The sequence below is a fragment of the Xyrauchen texanus genome, chromosome 3 (genome assembly GCF_025860055.1).
Source record: "Xyrauchen texanus isolate HMW12.3.18 chromosome 3, RBS_HiC_50CHRs, whole genome shotgun sequence".
NCBI lineage: Eukaryota > Metazoa > Chordata > Actinopteri > Cypriniformes > Catostomidae > Xyrauchen > Xyrauchen texanus.
Window position 1 is genome coordinate 28,824,262 of NC_068278.1, and position 21,222 is coordinate 28,845,483.

A 21,222-nucleotide genomic window follows, 5' to 3' on the forward strand; every position below is an offset into this window, starting at 1 on the left:
TGGCGTCCATTTGGTTGAACCACTTCCACTTTTCCTTGATGGTTCTGTAGTCACTTAAGTTTTTTTAACTTTTCCCTACACTGTTGGTTGGTCCGGTGGTAGCCGTGTGCAGCCAACAGCTGAGACACTTCCTGAGAGACTTTATCGTTTCGCTCATCGCTAACGAGTGGACCGTCTGCACCTCGTTTATTGACCATGGTGCACAGTCATTTCTTTTTTCGCAATTTGAAAGTCGCGTGAACAAATACTGTTATCACTGTTGCTAACTGTAAAACAGTTAAAGGATGGGCAGGGAGGAGGCGAGAACCGGCTTGTCAACATAAATAATATTTTAATGTCAACTTAAACCAAAAGCATAAACATACACATGACGGACATGTCCGTAATTCTCTCTCTCTCGAACAATCGTCACCGGCCGCCTTTATCCCTCGCGCGCCTCATCAGGCCGATTGGGGACCGGGCACGCGATATTCCGACCCGGCCCCGCCCCCCTCCGCTCCACATTCCTCCCGGCGTTATCTCAGGCCGGGGTGCCACCGGCATGACGTACACCCCCCCCCCCCCCCATCCCTTGGGCGGTATCTCGCATCCCGCGTGGTCATCCCCGCCTTCCTCGCCCTGGGAGGAGACAGGAGGGGAAAAACAACAACAAAATAGGCGAGGGAAAAGGCAAACACTGTGCGAAAGAGAGAGAGAGGAGAGAGAGAAAAAGCTCACTCACCGGTTCTCTGATGTACCGTCGCGTGGTCCTCGAACACTCCTCCACACTCAGGCAGACGACAGCCGCTCCAACCCCGGGCAAACCGGAGTGAAACCTTCGACCCCCCCAGCGGGTAGAATGCGCCTCTGCTTTTCTGGCGGCAAATGGGGACCCTCCTCCGCCCCTGGAAGCGGCTCTACCGCTCCGGGCGGTCGGAGAGTTTCTTCCCTCGACCCCTCCGCGTCTCTGGGGACGACAGGGCACTCCTCCGCCCCCGACAGCGGCTCCCTCGCTCCAGGCAGTCTGGGTATCCCGTCCCCACTTGCCCCGCGGACGACGGCCGTTCCCCGCATCCGGGCGGTCGGGCTACTCCGTCACCTGGCAGATGGCAGCGGCGCTCCCCAGGGTGGACGGCAGTGTCGAGGACTCTGCGACGGGCATCCCTCCTCCTTCCCGGCTTTCGGCACCAATGTAAAACAGTTAAAGGATGGGCAAGGAGGAGGCGAGAACCGGCTTGTCAACATAAAAAATATTTTAATGTCAACTTAAACCAAAAGCATAAACACACATGACGGACATGTCCGTAATTCTCTCTCTCTCGAACAATCGTCACCGGCCGCCTTTATCCCTCGCGCGCCTCATCAGGCCGATTGGGGACCGGGCGCGCGATATTCCGTCCCGGCCCCGCCCCCCTCCGCTCCACACTAACTTTAAAACTAGCGGGTTGATGTCACATGTCGGAAATCCAGTGACACTGGTTGTGACTATTCTCCCTGACCAATCAGTATCCTCTCGGCTCGCTTGGAACCTCAACCGAGGTTGAGTAACCTACCTTTTGCTGACTTCTTGCTGGCAGTTGCGTTGCAGATCTCTGGTTTTCAGTGGAGGATCCGAGAATAGGTCCTGTAACATCTGTTTCCAGACCACAGTTTGGTCCTCAGACATCATAATAATGTATGCATTCTGCTGTATAGAAAAGGCTGCGAGTTGTGTAAATGTGCTTTGGTGCACATTTGAACACCTTTTGTACTAATGCTGCTTACCCCATTACTGCTGGAGAGCCTTCACTCTTGATCTGGGAATGGTGTCTCCATGCCAGAGAGATCTGGAGTCTATCTGAGGTCGTGCCATAAGGACGGCTGTCGCACGCTTGTGCTAGGTTTACAAATGTTGAGGCAGCACACAAGAAGTTTTATGCCCCCCTGCTGCTTTAAAATGTCAGTCAGTTAAAGGCAAAAACTCTTGCTAAAAATGTTTCATGTAATATATTTGTGTGGTGACAGATGTTTCAAGACGTTGCAAGTTCTCGTCACCTTTTTCAGTTCTCTTGGGCAAAAGTCTCTTGTCAAAGCTGGAGTATTCCAAGTAAGGATACACCAATGCACAATGTGTGTGCAATACCGATTATTTAGAACCACATCTACCGATACTGCTAGCTTGGTGGTTCTGTTTTGTTTGTGCTACTTTGTTTCAAATCATTAAAAATGAATTACACAACTTTGAAAGACATTTAAATAATAAATGTATTCTCCATGTCTGTACATGTTTTCCATGTTTCAGAGTAACCGGTCTCCGTTATAAACAAAAGGCACATCATTAACTTGCTTATAAACTGTTCTTCCGCAAATTGTTTTCAGTTTTAAGTTTCAGCCACCCATGTCACTGGAAACGTTACGTACTGCAGCTTTAACATTCGTAACTTGCATTAACTGTTTGGCTCATATTAAATTGGTAAGATTTGACTGAATTCTGAATGATGAAGCTTGTGCTTTAGTTGAAGCGACCTCTGCTTTAGCTAAACTAATCATATTCCTTGCTGTGTTGAACTTTAAGGTGAGTAATCAAATTAGTTGCGCTAAAAGTTTTAATGGTAGTTTCACCTCGTGGAATTCTATCTGTGCAAAGCTTAATGTTTTCAATTCAAAGTAATTCCACACAAGCTTTAGGTTAATTTTCGGACATGTTTTTCCACCCCCTTTTAACAGAAAATGATAATCAGGCCTGATCATCGGCTGTTTTTAAACAACTAGACGATGGCCAATATTGATGTTTGGTTGATACATCAGAGCATCTCTAAATTTAAGTCTACACAATATGCTGGAATGCACAAGAATGCAGGATTTTCTGGGGCGGATGTTTTCACTAATTTCAGTGTTGAGCAATAGGGCTTGACCGCTGCTCTCCTCCTCTTTATGCAACCGAAGTCCACAACTGTGTCATGCTTTTGTTATTAGATAAAACAAGATGATGGGGTTGAGCTACAAAGGAAAGTAGGAGGCATACGGGACTCTTGGTCCTATTCGTGAATCTTTGAGGATGTGAATGAAGTGAGCTGCTCTTTTGTAATCCTGTATTAACTGTTTATGTAACATACTCAAGACCCTATCTTGAAACGATAGACCCTGTCAGCAGAAGTGCCATCATGGCTGACCAGTCATGAGGAAAGGCTTTTTTCCACCATTATATGCCTGAAAATCCAGAGATTTCTGTGTCACCACCACTGCCTGTTAGCAATGACATCAATGTTTGCATGAAATACTCCATGCATTTCCTCAGATTTCTTATCAGTGTGGGACACTGAGACTTTTTTTGTATTGTTTTTCTCTCATAATATTATTCAGTGGCACCGTATAATAAAAGCATTGCTGTAAATCATGTATTTCTCTTTCTGCAGCTCTACCGTAAGGCAGTGCATCAGATGACACAAACGCTGATCCGTAAGCTTGCCTCACTCGGCCAGTATGAGGAGGCCCTGGCCAAGATCAACTCCTCTGTGACTGACAGACTAACAGTGCTGAAGACCAAGCCTCAGTCCATCCAGAGAGACATTCTGACCATCTGCAGTGACCCCTTCACACTTGCACAACAACTCACACACATAGAACTGGTGAGAGGAACTTCCTCCGTTTACATGACCTTACATTCCTCTCCACTAACCTAACAGTGGCGTTGAGATTGATTTATTTGCACAATCAATAATCTTGTTATTTAGAGTTTTTTTTTTTTTTTTTTTTATGTTGTCAAGGTGAACATTTTGATTAACATCAAGGATTAAAGTTGATGTCTACTTAACATTGCAGGAAAGACTGAGCTACATCGGACCAGAGGAGTTTGTTCAGGCGTTTGTTCAGAAAGACCCTCTTGACAAGGTAACAGTCCCAACAAGGGCAACTAAAAATGCATCAAGTGCAAATGTTTAGTCTCGCCCTTGCCCTAAAACAAATAAAATAAATATACAACAAATTAATACTCAATATTTATGTTAACCTCCATGGTCAACACGGTGTCACCTTTTTCACACACTGCTCTCAGCACATTCTTCACACCCATGCCTAATATATATCCGTCCAAGTTTCCCTCCCCTAAACACTGTCCTTTTGTGGCAAAGCCTAGCAACTAGCTTTCTCACAATAAACCTTCAAAAGTTTGCTCGACCCTGCCTCGCTAGAGAATGCCCATTGCTATTCGGCTGCTAGGCAACAGCCTATGGGATGGTGTTATTGGTGTGATTTTATTTTTTGTTTTGGTCGTCATCTATACAGAGGGTCCTTTTACATTGCCGTTGCTCTCTGATGTTGTCCTTCAAAGGTAGAGCAGGGTGGACTGGGCTTTGAGTGACAAACAGCAGAGTCATACCATAGGAATGCAAAGAATGAGAGCGTTAGAGTGACCCAAGCTTTCAAACAAGTGTCTGCACACATTCCATAAACGGACAATAGCGCAGGGCCAACTGTGCGTGGTGGGTCTCCAGGGCAAACAAGCTATTTGATTGAATGTGCATTGTTGGAGATCATCACTCATCTTGGATTCCTTTGTTCTTGGGTTGGGAATGCACTGCACAGAATGAAGGAATCACAGGTCCCAGTTTGTGAAGTTCTATGAGGCAATTTTCTAGTCCTACAGTCAATTAATGCCAATTTTTTTTTACTTCTCAGATTTTAAATTTAAAGCCATTTAAATTGCTAACTTAAATGTGATAGGTGGCACATCTTCATAAATTAGACTCTCGAACAAACCAAAGCATTGATGCTACGTGTAATCAGAATGATGTTGGTTGATATATGAAATTGTTTCTTACAGAGATGTTTTAGTGATCACAAGAAAGCAAGTAACCTCGAGGCCTACGTGGAGTGGTTCAACAGGCTCAGCTACCTGGTGGCGACAGAAATCTGCATGGTAATGATCTGTTTTGATTACTTTGACTCATCCAACAACTTCAACTGCATGTAAACAAGTTGTGTTGTACAATTAGAGATTCTGGTGTGATTGTTTTCCATTGTAGTTATAAAACACATGTATTGCATTAGATTTATATCATGAAGAGGTTATAAGAATGTACTTGGATTGAAATTGAGCATAGAAATCAGAAGTTATAAATATGTTAGCTGTTTGTTGTTAATAAATATCTTTGCTTTTTCATACAGCCTGTAAAGAAGAAACATCGAGCCAGAGTAATTGAGTTCTTTATCGACGTCGCACGAGAATGCTTCAACATTGGCAATTTCAACTCACTCATGGCCATCATTAGTGAGTGCTTTTACATTGCTTGCAACTCTTTGCTCTAGTTTCTATAGTCACAGAAAAAAAACTTTTGTTCTCTACAAATCTTTTTGGATAGTACAGTTGGCTGTTTTGGCAGGATTTGGTTTGCTTTTCTTGTCCCTGCTCTTGTATGCTTAACACACACAGCAATGTAAAGCCTCTTGCACTCTTTTTTTGTGTTCTGTATGTTTGAATATTCTGTTTAGCTGTGCATTAAGTTTACATTGAATCTGTGTCTTTAATTGACTATATGGCACTGTACCTTCATTATTTTATTTGTCCATTACAGATCAAGTGATACTCATGTATCTTTATCTGAAATATATTCCCCACATTGCATACTAAAATAAAATATAAAACTGTGTTTAAAAATCAATGGTTAATAATGTGAACAAAATAATAGGGTGTAACCTAATGTAAATTGTCAAGAACATGTTTGATGTCATATTTCACCCCCCAAATCAAAGAAATAAGAAAGGTATATTTGACAAACCAATCTAAATATTCAAGTATTTACAACGATCAGCCACAACTTTACAACCACCTGCTTAATATTGTGTAGGTCCCCCTCGAGCTGCCAAAACAGCGCCAACCCACACTGTTGAAGATTATATTCTTCTCACCACAATTGTACACAGCGGTTATCAGAGTTACTGTAGACTTTGTCAGTTCGAACCAGTCTGACCTTCTCTGTTGAGCTCTCTCATCAACAAGGCATTTCCATCTGCAGAACTGCTGCTCACTGGATGTTTTTTGTTTTTGGCACAATTCTGAGAAAAGTCTAGAGACTGTTGTGTGTGAAAATCCCAGGAGATCAAGTGTTACAGAAATACTCAAACCAGCCCATCTGGCACCAACAATTATACCATGGTCAATCACTGAGATCCATTCTGATGGTTGATGTGAACATTAACTGAAACTCCTGACCCGTATCTGCATGGTTTTATGCACTGCACTGCTGCCACACGATTGGCTGATTAGATAATCGGATGGATGATTGTTGGTTTGAGTATTTCTGTAACTGCTGATCTCCTGGGATTTTCACACACAAAAATCTCTAGAATGTACTCTGAATGGTGCCAAAAACAAAAAAACATCAAGTGAGGGGCAGTTCTGCAGATGGAAATGCCTTGTTGATGAGAGAAGTCAACAGAGAATGCCCATACTGGTTTGAACTGACAAAGTCTACGGTAACTCTGATAACCACACTACAATTGTGGTGAGAAGAATATCATCTTTGGAATGCTCTTCTGAGATGCAGGTTGGTGCTGTTATGGGGGCACGAGTGGGGCCTACACAATATTAAGCAGGTAGTTTAAAGTTGTGGCTAATCAATGTATATACATTGTGGTAGTATTTGTTGTTCTGCCTTTAAAGTAATATTCCAGGTTCAATACAAGTTAAGCACAATCGACAGCATTTAAATGACCACAAAAAAATATTTTGAGGCTTTTACAATGGAAGTGAATTGGGCCAATCCGTAAATGTTAAAATACTCACGGTTTCAAATGTATAGCCACAAAACCTCAACAATATGCATGTTAACATGATTTAGTGTGATAAAATCACTTGCTAACCTTTTCTGTGTAAAGTTATTGCTAATTTTACAACTTCGTTCCCATGACGATGTAATGTAAACAAACCCTAAAATGACTAAACACGATTATTTTCAAAATACATGAGTATTAAGAAAAGTATTAATGTTACTGCTTTTATAAAATTATATGTTGCCTTTAAACCCTCAAAAAATTGCCATTGTAAGTGCCTCACTGTAACCTACATTTTTGCATCTTTTTTGTGGCAATCGACATTATGCATCAAGTACTGTCGATTGATATTAACTTGTATTGAACCCCAGAATATTCCTTTTAATTAATGCTGATTTAAATAAAATTGTATTACACTCATTTTGTAAAGTAATACAGTAAAAACATTTATTAAAATAATGAGAATCACCATTAAGACTCATTAGAATTACAAAAAACATGTTAAACATTTGGATGCATTTTGCTAAAGAGCTAATAGTTCTAGGCTCCATTTTCTTTATGGAAATTTGTTACTTTTTTAATTTTTATTGTAGGGTAAAATTTGATCCGGACATGTTTTCGCGAGATTCACTCTGGTATTAATCATTCTCTCATTTAGTGGACCGAGTCTACTGCTATCGTAAGCCCACCTAGTCCTGTGCCTTAGGCATTATGGATGGAGGAACAGGGAGCGCAGGCAGCTGTTCAGCCTGTTTGAGTATAAGCTTGAACGAGGGAGTGGCATCCCTCAGGCAGATGGTCAGCTCTGACCAATCCAATAGACTGAGTGAGTGAGGGTTAGTGGGGGGGAAAGAGTGGAACCAGCTGGCCTTTTCCTGGTCATTCCCTGGAGACAAGCTCACAGGCTGGGGCTCTTACACAAGCCTCTCTCCATGGAGATACAGGGCAGATATTAATGTTACTGGAAGAGAACAAACAAGTCATGGGAAAGTTGATCACAGCCTGCCTTTGTTTGTTTAGAAGCAGCATGCTTTGTGTGACATGAATAAAGTGTCCGCACATGGCTAGCACTGAAATATCATTCTCACTAGTATCATTTTATCATGTATGGCAGTTCAGCTCTGGGCCTGACACCTGTTAGTACAGACAAATTGTTAATGCCTATTGTGAAGGCTTGAAGAATCCGATTATATTGTTCAGGCTTAAAGCTGTTGTATTTGGTAAAGAAAAGCACAGATATTAAATGAGCCAAGTGAAGTGAATGATATCGAATCGGGAGTAAAATTGGCAAATTAAATCGACTACAAACATCATGTGTCAGCCCTGCCTCACTAGAGAATGCCCTTTGCTATTCAGCCTCATTCTGTATGATGTTCCAAATGAGTTCTTAGTTTGCCTTGTCCATCAATTAATTCCCATGTTGCAAAACACAAAAGGGTACATTTTAAAGACCATAGCTGTTCATACTGACTCACTTTAAAGTTTCAATGCACTCAAAAGTATAATAAAAGTAGTACATGAGACTTGTGTGTCCTATCTTCTGAAAGCACACCATTACTTTGTATAATGAACAGACTGGAATCATTCTCTATCAAATGAAATCATTAATGTCAACTCGCATAAACACCACTGAAACTAATGACCCCATTTCCACCTGGATTTAAGATGCATTTCGGGTGATCTGATCACATCTGGTCAGCCCTAGTTACTGGTCAAAACGGGGTCTAAATCATTTTGTGATCGCATCACAGAAACCACTTGTGAATGTGGTCAAAAACGCGTGTCCATATCAAATTTGAGGTGTAAAGATCTTTAATCAACACATGAGAAACCCAAACTCCTGGAGCTCATTTAATGCAGGTGATGGACTAAAACAACAGAAAATTCTGCTTGACATGTTGGGTTTGTGCTTACATTAAATTACAACCACATCTGGTGCGTTGCAAGTGAGGGTTTTTTTTTTTTTTCATGCTTTCTTTGTCTTTTCTGACTTTGTTGCACTTTTATTATCATGTAGTAACACACTGACCTAGTGATTGATGTATGATGTCATGAAACAGAGACCCTTCCCTCCAAATCTGAACACAAGTGTTCACAGAGTCAATAATTGACCCTGATTTCTGTTGTGTAACTTTTTCAGTGTTAAAATAGTTGGGGGGTGTATTCGAAAGTTGTTTGAAAACATTTCTTTACATATTTTACTTGCTTAATTATATTACATACTTCGTGTTTGATATCATGATTTCCAGATATGGAAAAAACATGGATATTAATAAAATCTATAAAATCACGGAACAGTCTATAGTGAATATACATTTTACTAGTTATGTTGAAGGTGAGAAATTGCATTCTGTAAGTGCAAACTGTCCAATTATCATAAAAGACTGGAAAAGTCATGAAAATTAATTGGTGAAAAACCGTAGATTAGCAACATTCAAGCTGAAAACATGGTGAAAAATTATTCTCTGTGTCATCAGTACAGAAGAATCTGATTGGTTTATCTCACCCCTAATGATTTTTAGTCAACACCATGACCTCATCTGATCATTAATGCTGAGTACACAAGACCTGCACCCTTGGCACTATAAGCTGACCTTATTGTTGAAGGGAAATTATGCCCCTACTAATGCTATTGTCCCTGTAGGCTCATGGGCCTAACTGCTCTATTGGTTATTGAGAATCTGCACCTCTGGCAGGAAGCTGGGTGTCACAGTGTGCTGACCTATGTCTGTTTCTGTGTGTCTAATAGCCGGAATGAACATGAGTCCTGTGTCACGTCTAAAGAAGACCTGGGGCAAAGTCAAAACCGCCAAGTTTGATATACTAGAGGTTTGTATTTCATCATCATCTCCATGAGAACAATGTTGTCGTTAGGGTCATCCACCAACTGACTTTTTAAAACATTTTGTCTTGGCTTTATGAATGAATGAATGAATGGATGAATTTAGAGATGCAGCTTTTCAGATGGTTCTAGCGTTGGTTATAGCATGCTTTTTTAGACTCAAGTCTTGCGCCATGAGCATTAAGACACCATGTCAAGTAAAAAAACAAGCCAATCTTTTAAATGTATGACTCAAGACCCCTGTGCTCCATTCCGTTGTAATCTGTTTGGATGCATATTTTTGTTCAAAATGTAAACGTCAATTAGAAACGCCTCATCGGAGTATGGTCTGTCCACCATACTCGATGGTCCGTTTCTAATTGCCGATATTTTTGACTAGTAAATCAGCCTAAATACAGGGCTTTCTTAAGACCATCTAGTTGACTAGTCATTCAGACAACCGACTGACTAGCTTTTTATTAAAATATGCGGATTTGCACGTCCCTAGTTGTCCTGTGTAGCTTTGCTTATCTCTGCAGAACATTGTGTGTGTGTGTGTGTGTGTGTGTGTGTGTGTGTGTGTGTGTGTGTGTGTGTGATTTCAATCTAGTGACTGTGTAGGAGCTATTGTGATGACATGGGTGGGACTTAATCATTGTTAATAATGTGCTGACATGACACTTAACATGTAGTGTGGCATCACTCCAGTGTTTTGGACTGTTGCTGTGTTAAGTGACCCACCCTGACTCATGCACATATGGAGGCCAAACCCCAGAGATAATATGGAGACCAGTTCTTTGCCAATTTGAGTCTCCAGTGGGTGAGAATTATTGCTTTTGTGTCATGACTTTTTCTAAAACATGGCTATTCTCCCTATGAGTGGGTGTAAAAATATTTGTAAAGCTTTTTAGCATAACATTTCAAAGGGATTGCGACGTTGTAATGCTTTTATTTTGAGTCTACTCTGTTCACTTTCTAGAGGTGGTTTTATTTCGGTCTTTATCTTTATATTTATATTTTTATATTTATGCATTTGGCAGACGCTTTTATCCAAAGCAACTTACAGAGCCCTTCTTACAGGGACAATCCCCCCGGAGCAACCTGGAGTTAAGTGCTTTGCTCAAGGACACAATGGTGGTGGCTGTGGGGTTTGAACCAGGGTCCTTCTGATTACCAGATTACCAGTTATGTGCTTAGACCACTACACCACCACCACTCCATCTTTAGACTGACAAAGGCCTTGAACTTAATAACTTGTCTATGCTATACACACAAACAGTGTTGCACGGTTTTACTGGTACTAATGAAGTATCGTGATACCAAAACAATTTGAACGGTACGATATCATCTTTTTGCTAATTTCGGCACCATATTTAAGTATGCTGTCATTAGCAAAATGATATGAGATTGTGACAAATTTGAGATGAAATCTATGACTATTTGAAAATTAAAATAAAAAAAAACCTCTGTATATGGCCAAGTGTGATCTTTAAACAACAGAAGGATGTAATTGAATTAATTGTACAGTTACATGTGCTGCAAGCTACAGAATGAACAAGAGGTGCCGCTCAGCTCTGTCATATGCTTCACACACAAGTCTCGCGCACACACTCCCGCAAACGCACTCACTAATGGTTCTTAATTTTCATGCAGTGTGTTTATAGCATAAACTACTGTTAACACTTAAATGAACTCCTCCAGTGCAGCTCAGAGATTTCTGCGCGCGTGCGTGCGTGCGTGCGTCTGTCTGTCTGTCCCGTCAAAAACAAGAACTCAATGGTCTGTCAAAATAAAAGTCCCAATAACATGGAAGCACTATTCAACTGGATGCATGAAATTGAAGACAGAAAAATATAACTACTGTATAAAAATGCTTATTGTGCAAAGTAGCAATAATATTATATGGTTATTATTTTTATAATAATCTGGAAGCAATATTAGTATTATCTGCATGTTGTGGTTTTCATTACTATAGTGAAGCTTTGTTCTGCAGCTTTTTATTTTACCAATATAAAAAATAAAGTATATTAAAGTAATTGTTTTTATTTGATTAAAGCTGTATGTATTTGATTAAACACCATTTGATTGTAACATTTAATAAAAACATTTTAATCTTGGCCTTTTTTATTTTTATTGGTTGATTTATAGTATCGATACTGAGGTAACAGGGCTGGTATCGTACTGAAGCCAACATTTTGGTATCGTAGCAACTCTACAGTCAAACCTTCACATGGTTCAGTCTAGTCCTGGGGCTTACAGCATTTTGATGTGTAAATGGGAACTGTATGCTTAGTCTTCAGGGAGGTTAAGCCTGTGAGCTCTCTATCCACTTAGAACACGACACACAACTCTCTCTTTTTCTCTCTTACACAGACAATGGAAGGATTGAAGGATAAAAGGCTTAGAGGGCCTCTTGCCTTCTGCAGATATCCACATCTAGTCTCTAATAGGGGTTAACTATCTTACCTGAGATAAATTTAAGTTTTCATTCTCTCTTGTAGGGCTGGGTAAAAATATTAATTTTACATTTAATTGTTATCTTCATTTGAACGATCCTGATGTCAATTGTGTTAATGTATATTATATCTGCTAAATAAATGCCAATAGAACTGCATGGTTTGGGCCCTGTTGTTAATTTTATTTTATTTTTTTTTTTTTTTTATTGAATATTTTCATAATACACCAAGTTTCTCTATATAATTTACAGCATTGGCTGAGAAAGATCATTTATTTTATATGTAAGCAAAATGGACATTATATTTGAAATATACGCAAATGAATCAATCCTATCTGAAATGAATCAAGAGCTTGTGAAACAATCCAATAAAATCTGGAAATCTGTTTACTGATACACAGCCCTGCTCTTCTGGGATACTTTTAAAACTAGAACGTGTTGTCTTACTCCACTTCAAAGCTGCTTTAAGGTGACTGAGAACCATTGTGAACTTCTCACATGGATAATCTTTCTTTGTTCCTATGAAAGAATGTCCAATGCTGAATAGTAACTACAGTGACTCATGTTGCCTTTGGTTAAATCGGTATTTGTAACTGAAACATAACCACGTTGAATAGATTTTGTGATCATAATATCAACATGTTTTGGGTCAAGTCCTGAGGTTGTTGTATAAACCTGCTTTTTTTTTTTTCCTTCAGCACCAGATGGATCCTTCTAGCAATTTCTACAACTACAGAACAGCACTGCGAGGAGCCACGCAAAGATCTATAACTGCTCATAGTAGCAGAGAGAAGGTAAATTCACTTCAGTTCTGCTCTAAATTCTTTTCTTACGCAAATCGTTTTGTAACACTGTTTGGATTTGCTTGCATACCAAAACAGATTTTTAAGTGTTTTGATCTGGACTGGCATCAAACATAATGAGGGCAGTTATTGAAATGATCAATTTGTGACATAAAGAGAGAAATGGCAATGATTGGCGCTATTAAATTAGCTGGAAAGTAATGTGAACTGTAAAGGCAGTCTAGAAACTGAAGACCATCTAAAACTCTGCCTCTTGTGAACCCTGTTATCGCCTCCTATTTACACTAAACCGAGGTAGCGTCTGGTCTTTTTGGCTCAAAGTTATGTAATAACAAGATTAGAGGACAGTTGTGACGTATATGGGTTCTACACAGAGGGCAAGATATAAAACGGGACATTCTGTTTCCTTTGCAAAACATGCTCTGTTCTATTGTGGCAGCTGGCCAGCTAACAAAATGTTCTTAAGATGCTCTGTGTTTTCTGTGAGCAAACTGACCCAACAAGAACCGTCTCTGTCTAGTGACTGCTAATGGAAAACTCGACATCATTGATGTCATGGTTAAAATGTACAACTGTTAGAAGGGTTCTTGTTATTTTTGATGTGGTTGAGATCTTTATGCACATTGCCGCATTTTATTGGTGAGACAGGATGTTCAAAGCAGCTATGGAATACTCTGCTTTCCGTGGGGGGGACGAGTTTGGTTTGTTTGTTTTTTACTCAAATGGCCCTGTCTCTTGTTTTTACCAAATCAGCTGCATTTTCATTTAGCCTAGCTTTGTTACTTAAAGGTGTAAGTGATTTTTTTATTTTTTTTTTCATGGAAAAGTATGCAAAATATAACTTAAAGAAAAAAGAAATCTTAAAGATATTAATTAAATAAGTGTCCTGGGATATCTCACCAGTCACTGTGACAACAGTAAATTTTGTAAACGGCAAACAAAAATGTGTCTGCTGACATTGACGCTTTTCAACCGTCAATCATTTTGCTCGTTCTCGTTTGAAGCAGATCATTGAGGCTATTATTCATAATGTTTGTCAGTACGGGCGCTATTGTGCCACTGTTGAATTTGACAGACACGGGAACAAACAATGCTGCTGTTTTGCTTTGTTTTTGTCTCAAAATTGTCTTTGGAGGTGGTGTGGCTAATTCATCGGCGCAGTTCAGAAAGCTTCAGAACGCTTAAATCATTTACAGCACCTTTAACTGATATTAGGGCCAAAAATAAATGTATGTTCTTGGGCCGAAATTTCCACCCATAAATAAATCAAATCCAAAATGTATTGCTGGGTTCTCTGTCTTTTAACTCATCAACTTGCCTGACCATACTCGCGTTTGACTTATTAGTTTCCTAGTGGTTATTGCACTATTTGTTTTTTTTATTTAGGCTCATTTGGAGAATGGTGGTCAAATTAGTTGATGAAATAATGTTAACATATTTAATATGTAATTTGTTTTTATTTATTTCTATAAACTATCCAATAATATATTAATAATGGGCTTTTAAATGGAAATTTTAAATAAGAAGAATGTCCATCCAGTTGGTCTTTACCCTATAGCCTTTTCAAATCTGTTGTAATACAATCTTGCCTAATGCAGTATTACTGTGATGTTAACCCTTAGATGGCCTCAAATTTGACTAACTAAATGCAAGAGCATTCTATATTAAAGAGCTTTTGCTACAGGTTTTTATTATGGTTTGTTCCCCTTTTGTATCTTTCAGATTGTCGTTCCTTTCTTCAGCCTCTTGATTAAAGACATTTACTTCCTCAATGAAGGATGTGCCAACAGGCTACCCAACGGACATGTCAATTTTGAGGTAATTTTTTCTTTTTTGCTTTGCATGCAGACAAGTTGTCATGATGCATGGAAACAAATGCGGTCACATATGCTGAATAACAATGGATGGTTGAAAAACACTTACATAGCAACAAAGATCCAGTTTTAGTTAATTGGTGTATGCGTCGCAAGTTTCAAGGCCATCAATTCAGGGAGTTCAATATAACTGTAGCTTTGCACATGAAAGCATAAGAAATGATTTCTAACAGAAGGATCTTGACTTTGATGCAGAAATTCTGGGAACTTGCAAAGCAAGTGACAGACTTCATGACGTGGAAGAAGGTGGAGTGTCCTTTTGAGAGAGACCGCAAGATTCTGCAGTATCTCCTCACTGCGCCAATCTTCAGTGAAGATGGTATGAATGTTGTGTGGTGCAGCTTTTCACACTGTTTATGATTGTCATCTAGGCTTTTAATGGGGTTGTTCACCCAAAAAGGAAAATTGTTAGCATTTATTCATGCATATGTTGTTCCAAACAAAATACTCAGACTGGGCAGTCCATAATATTTTAGTACCTCCTTTCCCCTTGATTGATTGATCTATAACTTAACTTTAGGTCAGACTGCTTTCTCATATTCACATCTTAAGACTTCCTGTCTGCACTAGAGCTTTTCTTCTTACTCATTGTCTGCCAAGCTTTGTTTCACTCGCGTCATAAACCGGTTATTATGACAGTTGCGCAATAAGCATACAATATGCCAGACACAAAGGCATTTTCATTTGTCATTAACTTGTGTAAAATGCTGGCATGCTAAATAGCCAAGATAGAGACATAAGTATATGACTTCAGAGCATTCTTTATGAAAGAAAACTGACAGTTTTTGTTTTTCTCAATCATCTCTCAACAGCTTTATATCTTGCATCATACGAGAGTGAAGGACCGGAGAACAACATGGAGAAAGACAGATGGAAATCTCTCAGGTACGGATTATATCATTCCACTTATTACAAAACTTGTGTACCATTAACTACACATTGTTATACATACAAACAGGCAGTCAGTAAAAGTTCTGAAGTAAAACATGACGTAAAAGTTCTAGAGTCTGTTGTGTTATGTAGTCTTTTAGGGGTGGGTAAAAATATTTCCCTATGCATTGCCATATTCATTTGAATGATATTGATTATTAAATCCCAAGATCAGTCTTTTACTCTCTGCGCAACCCTCCACTACAATAAGAAATCTCTCAAATTTGCAACCAAATTTCATGCTATGTGACTAAAAATGTATATATTTGGCAATTGGTTGGTAAATGTTTAGATTTCACTCACCAGTAATTGTGTAGTATAGTGGTGGATTATTCAGCAGTGAGATCATTTTACTGCATGTTGAGCGTAAAAGTGTTTCTGTGTAAAAAAGCCGATTTGTCAAATGAATAATTTCTCTCTTAATACCCCTTTTGTTCTTTACAGTCAGTTGTTAATCAAAAACAACAAAAAATAAACATTTCATTCTAATCGGGCATTGCACAGATGAGGTAAAACATTGGAGTTCTATATCGTTTACATGCGCTCATTTACAGATGTTTTGTACAGAAATGTCGGGTTTCCTTAGAGGCAATACCGGTTTTTAGCATGTGTTCAACAAATCAATGCAAATACCTGTAAATGGTGCAAATTATGCAATTAAACAGTAAACACATAACAAAATATAATAAGTGCAATATAATTTCATTTTTATTGATTTAAATAAATTTTGTTCATTTTTAAATAGCTAAACTGATGAAAAACGAATGAAGTATTATTAGTCATATTAACATTTTTGTAATGTACCTAGTAAGAAGGTCCTCTGTATAATTCACAGCATTATCTGGTACATAATTCATTTCATATGTAAGCAAAAGGGACATTATAACTAAAATGTACCCATATGAATCGATATCGAAAGGAATCTGAATCAAATCAAATTGAGAGCTTGTGAATTGGAATCTAATCAGGAAATCTGTATCAATACAAATCCCTAATGTATACGAATGTGGTTGGAAAGGGTGAGACATCTTGACTCTTGCTTAGTCACGTTTACTGAAGCAGGAGGGAGAGCGTGTGAGAGAGGGGGAGGAAGCAAAGGATTGCGGAGGCTATCATATCAGTGGGCTGTTTTTTCTTTCCACTGCGACAGGATCTGTCACAGAACCAGATTCTGTCTGTATCAGCAGATCGTGCTCCACCCTGCTCCGTGCTAGCATGCCTCTCAGTCAGAGGATAGTAAACCTCCACAATACAGGAAACAGGGCAGAGCTACCAGGAAAAGACAATTCAGCTGATGTGAACGAAGAAGAATATCTATAGGGCAGATTTGCCTTTTATTGCTAGTCTGAATTTGGACTTATTAATCAAGTATAGAAAGCAGGACTTGGATCAGTACCCGAGAAAAAAAAAACTGTACGATTTATCCTACCTAAGGATAGGTTGCGATGGTCTACTCAATTAGTGTGTTTGACTAGTTTTAGATTTGTTGTTCAGGGCTTTCTTAAGAAATAGTAGTAGACCAGTCAACACTGGTCAAATTTGAAAATACATAGTTTTGCACATCCCTAGTCCAAACAGTCCTCCCCCACCCAGGGTCTGAAATACAAACTGTAATAAGAAGTAACACTGTGTCAGTAGACAGGTTGTTACATTTAAACTTGTAATAGGAAATAAGCACAAAACATTGAAGGGAAGATTATTTGGATTACATTTTATTTGTCTATTCTAATCATTTGACAACTCTTTCACTTTGTAGGTCAACCTTGCTGAACAGGACATAATCCTGGGAATCAAGTGAACCTTCTGACAAGCAAGCTGTGTCCCCCTTTTGCCCCCTCCAAAAGTGAGAGGTTTCCCTGTTTTTCAAGGGAGAAGACAATCCATATTTTGCTGAACGGTTGATTTTGTTGGAAAGAGCAGCATCTTTTTACCAGGCCCTTCTCTTTCTGTCTTTCATACTGGATATTTTAGGCTTTTTCATCTCTTTGTGTAGAATTTTCTACTGCTTTTGTCCCTCTTTATAATGAGGAGTTGTTTTGAGCAGGAGAAATGACTTGGGGATGTCTCTTGACTGCAAACCAATTCCAATCTACGCTGTTCAAAAGTAAACCAGATGTTGTCCATGCAAACTCTCCCCAGACATTTTTGTGTTATTCTTCTCTATTGACTCAATGAGTGTGCTGCTGGTTGGCAAACTCAATTGGAACAGGTTGAAAAAAATTAAAAATAAACCAGCATTGTGTACTGGGTTCCAGTACTGTATATTTTTATTGTACCAGCATTAATTTAAGTAAAGATTCATGTTGTCACTATTTTTTGATGTTAGTAATGCATTGCTCTAACCTCTGTGAGTGACCGGTGATGTATGCGTGATAAACCCATCAAGGGTTCCCGAATGCACTGGATGCTTTTGTGAACAAATATGTCAATTCCTTAATGGTGGAACCTGTTTTGTGATGACTTGCCATCATTAAGCTCCCCTTTTTCCTCCCTTTTTTGTGTGTTGTCATGGCTTTACTGTAGATATATGCTGACTGTTGAAGGAAAGACAGTGTGTCCACATTGTTTATGTTGCAGCCATTATTTCTATATGGTGAAGGAAATATTTATGGAAGGAAAGCGCATGATTGTTATGTCGTCTACTGGTGGTGAAACAGATGTACAAAATACAGATTGGGGAAAGGGTTTTTTTTTTTTTTTTAAATGAAGGAATTTGTAAGAAGCTACATTTAAGGTTTATTATACCTGTGCTAGTTTTTACTGTTATATTATTATTTTCTGATTTCCCTTTGTTTTATTTATTTGTCTTTGTTCATTTCTGTAGTCTTGTCTGTCTTTTTTTGTTTTGAAATATTTGAATGATATTTACAAGCTTTATTGTATATTGTTATTTTGTACTAGGTACATGTTTTATTGCAATCAGATATTGCCCTCATATTTTATAATGTTTATAAATGTATTACGAGGGGAAAAATATATATGGAGGTACCAGCACCCAATATGATGTTAATTTATGGCGCCAGATGTCGTCTACATTTTGTTTCCTAACTACCTTTCCTCAAACAATTTATTTTTTATTTTTTTATTATTATTATCATGTAACTATCATGTCTTTTCACCACTGTGTATTGCTATGTATTTTGACTGTTCAGGCAAATTATAGAACCCTATGAATAGCTGCGGTATGGAGTGAACAAGAAAAAAGAAGAAAGGAATTGAATAAAAAAAATGCCTATGAATTTAAGCTACCTGGGTGGTTTTTGTACATAGTTCTTTCAATGTTAGGAGTTGTTACTATGAAAAATGTAAGATAAACAGAGATTCTGGGGGGAGGGAAACCTCTTTTATTGTCATAAAGAATCATGGTCATGTTTATTTTTATATATATACATATATATATATATATATATATCTCCCAGGGAGTATAATGAGTGTTCATGATATCTGTGCATTTTATGTCTTTGCTCTGAGCGTGTAAGTTGTATGATTATTTGCAAAATTTAGTTAAAGGAATATTTCGGGTTCAATAAAAGTGAAGCTCAATCGACAGCACTTGTGGCATAATGTTGATTACCCCATCAGGGAAGGACAGTGGCACTGACAATGGAAGTAAGTGGGGCCAATTTGTAAATGTTAATATACTAAATATACAAGAAATAGCCACAAGATGTAAACAATGACGTAACTTGATTTTAGTGTGATAAAATTGCTTACTAAACTTTTCTGTGTGAAGTTATGGCCAATTTTACAACTTTGTTGGTAATTCATGTTTCTTTAAAAGGCACTTTTCTGACACTACACTCAACGTGCTTTACACTGTGAACAGGGGACTCCCCTCAACCACCATCAATGTGCAGCATCCACCTGGATGATGCGACAGAACCACACACCAGCTATTGATGGTGAGGAGAGAGTTGATTGATAGAGCCAATTCATTGATGGGGCATGTTTATAAGGGCCCATGGGGTAAATTTGGCCAGGACAGCAGGGTTACACCCCTACTCTTTACAAGAAGTGCCCTGGGATTTTTAATGACCACAGAGAGTCCAGTCCTCCGTTTAACGGCTTATCCGAAGGGCGGGGCCTTTTAAAGTATAGTTCCCATCCTAACACCTCTTCCAGCAGCAACTTTCGTTTTTCCCAGGAGGTCAACTTCAGTTGTGATATGACTGCTGGCACAATAAACCTCAACAAACTATATAAGGACTAAAAATTATGATTTAAATAATTGCAGCTCAAATAATACATGAGTTTTAACAAAATAATAAATTGCTTTTATAATATTATAACCTTCACATTTCTTCCCTTTAAACCCTCAAAAAAGTAGCCCATATTTATTTCCACTTTAAGCGCCTTGATATTTGCTTCTTTTTTTTAAGAATAGGATGGACTAGTCGAAATATTTTTTTGTGGTAATCAATATTATGCCACAAATGCTGTCGATTGAGCTTCACTGTTTTTGAACCAGGAATATTCCTTTATTGTATCTATTTACTCTAAGAGCATGATCAATCTATATTGCATTTGACATGCAAATCTACATTTAATAAAATAAAAAATGGCATTGGCACTGTTTCATGTGCCACTGTGTTTTGAGGATGGCCCAAATAAAATTATTAGTTTTTCTCAATTGCTTATGCACTTGCTTATGCACTATAATCACTTTTTTCTTTTTTCTTTTTTGGGCCAAATATCCAAAACTGTAATGGTATTTTCCAAAAGAAACATTCATTCAAAAACCATCACAAGGTCAAACAATAGCAGTGCTGGTAGAGATAGATTACATGTAATCTGTATTATGTAATTAGATTAAATTAAATTATATTTTAAAATATTCTGAATCAAATAATAGTTATATTACATATTAATCAGGCAGTAAATTGCACATACTAGAACCGAACCGATTGCATTAGTGTGGTAAAGTTAGTTTTACTTTCGCAATTTGCTTCAAAATTGTGCATGGATGCGGTTTTGCTTTTGACCACTTTTTTTTTTATTTATTTACGTTAATTCAAAAAAATTACTGATTTTGTGAACAAATAGATGTCATTTGTAATGCCAAAATTGTTGGAGTAAGACATTTTAAGTCTTTTTATTTCAATCAGAAACGCACACACACAAAATCTTATCAATTGTCATATTTTGATCCATTAAGCACATTTCGTTTAATGCATTTAAGCAACATTGTGTCAAAATGGTACAAGCTTTTCCTATTCAAATGAATGTGACATCAAATAAACAAGAATTTCTGTAGGTCAGAAGTAATTCAAAAGTAATCTAAAAGCAATCAGATTATATTATTTTAAAAATGTAATCCAATAGATTACATTATTGTCTACAATTTTAGTCATGTAATTTGTAACCAGGACCCGATTATAGAAGTAATATACCTTGCACAGTATATATATATATATATATATATATATATATATATATATATATATATATATATATATATACACACACACACACTCCGATCAGCCACAACATTAAAACCACTTGGCTAATCTTGTATAGGTCCCCTCTTGCCACCAAAACAGCTCCAACCCACATCACAGAAGAGTGTTAGATGAAGAATATCATCTCAGAATGCTCTTCTGTGATGTGGGT

The 21,222-nt window shown here is 38.1% G+C and overlaps 1 protein-coding gene across 1 annotated transcript in view; it reads left to right on the forward strand.

The window, feature by feature from the left end:
• The window catches only part of LOC127630728 (ras-GEF domain-containing family member 1B-A-like), a 30,489-nt gene extending 11,353 nt beyond the window's left edge, over nucleotides 1-19,136 (forward strand). Inside the window, exons 5-14 of the mRNA XM_052108468.1 lie at nucleotides 3,375-3,587; nucleotides 3,781-3,849; nucleotides 4,781-4,876; nucleotides 5,125-5,227; nucleotides 9,479-9,558; nucleotides 12,704-12,799; nucleotides 14,531-14,626; nucleotides 14,878-15,001; nucleotides 15,495-15,567; nucleotides 17,369-19,136. Of these exons, the coding sequence (XP_051964428.1) occupies nucleotides 3,375-3,587; nucleotides 3,781-3,849; nucleotides 4,781-4,876; nucleotides 5,125-5,227; nucleotides 9,479-9,558; nucleotides 12,704-12,799; nucleotides 14,531-14,626; nucleotides 14,878-15,001; nucleotides 15,495-15,567; nucleotides 17,369-17,393 (975 nt within the window). The 3' untranslated portion in view covers nucleotides 17,394-19,136. The remainder of the gene's footprint in view (nucleotides 1-3,374; nucleotides 3,588-3,780; nucleotides 3,850-4,780; nucleotides 4,877-5,124; nucleotides 5,228-9,478; nucleotides 9,559-12,703; nucleotides 12,800-14,530; nucleotides 14,627-14,877; nucleotides 15,002-15,494; nucleotides 15,568-17,368) is intronic.
• The last annotated feature ends 2,086 nt before the right edge of the window (nucleotides 19,137-21,222 follow it).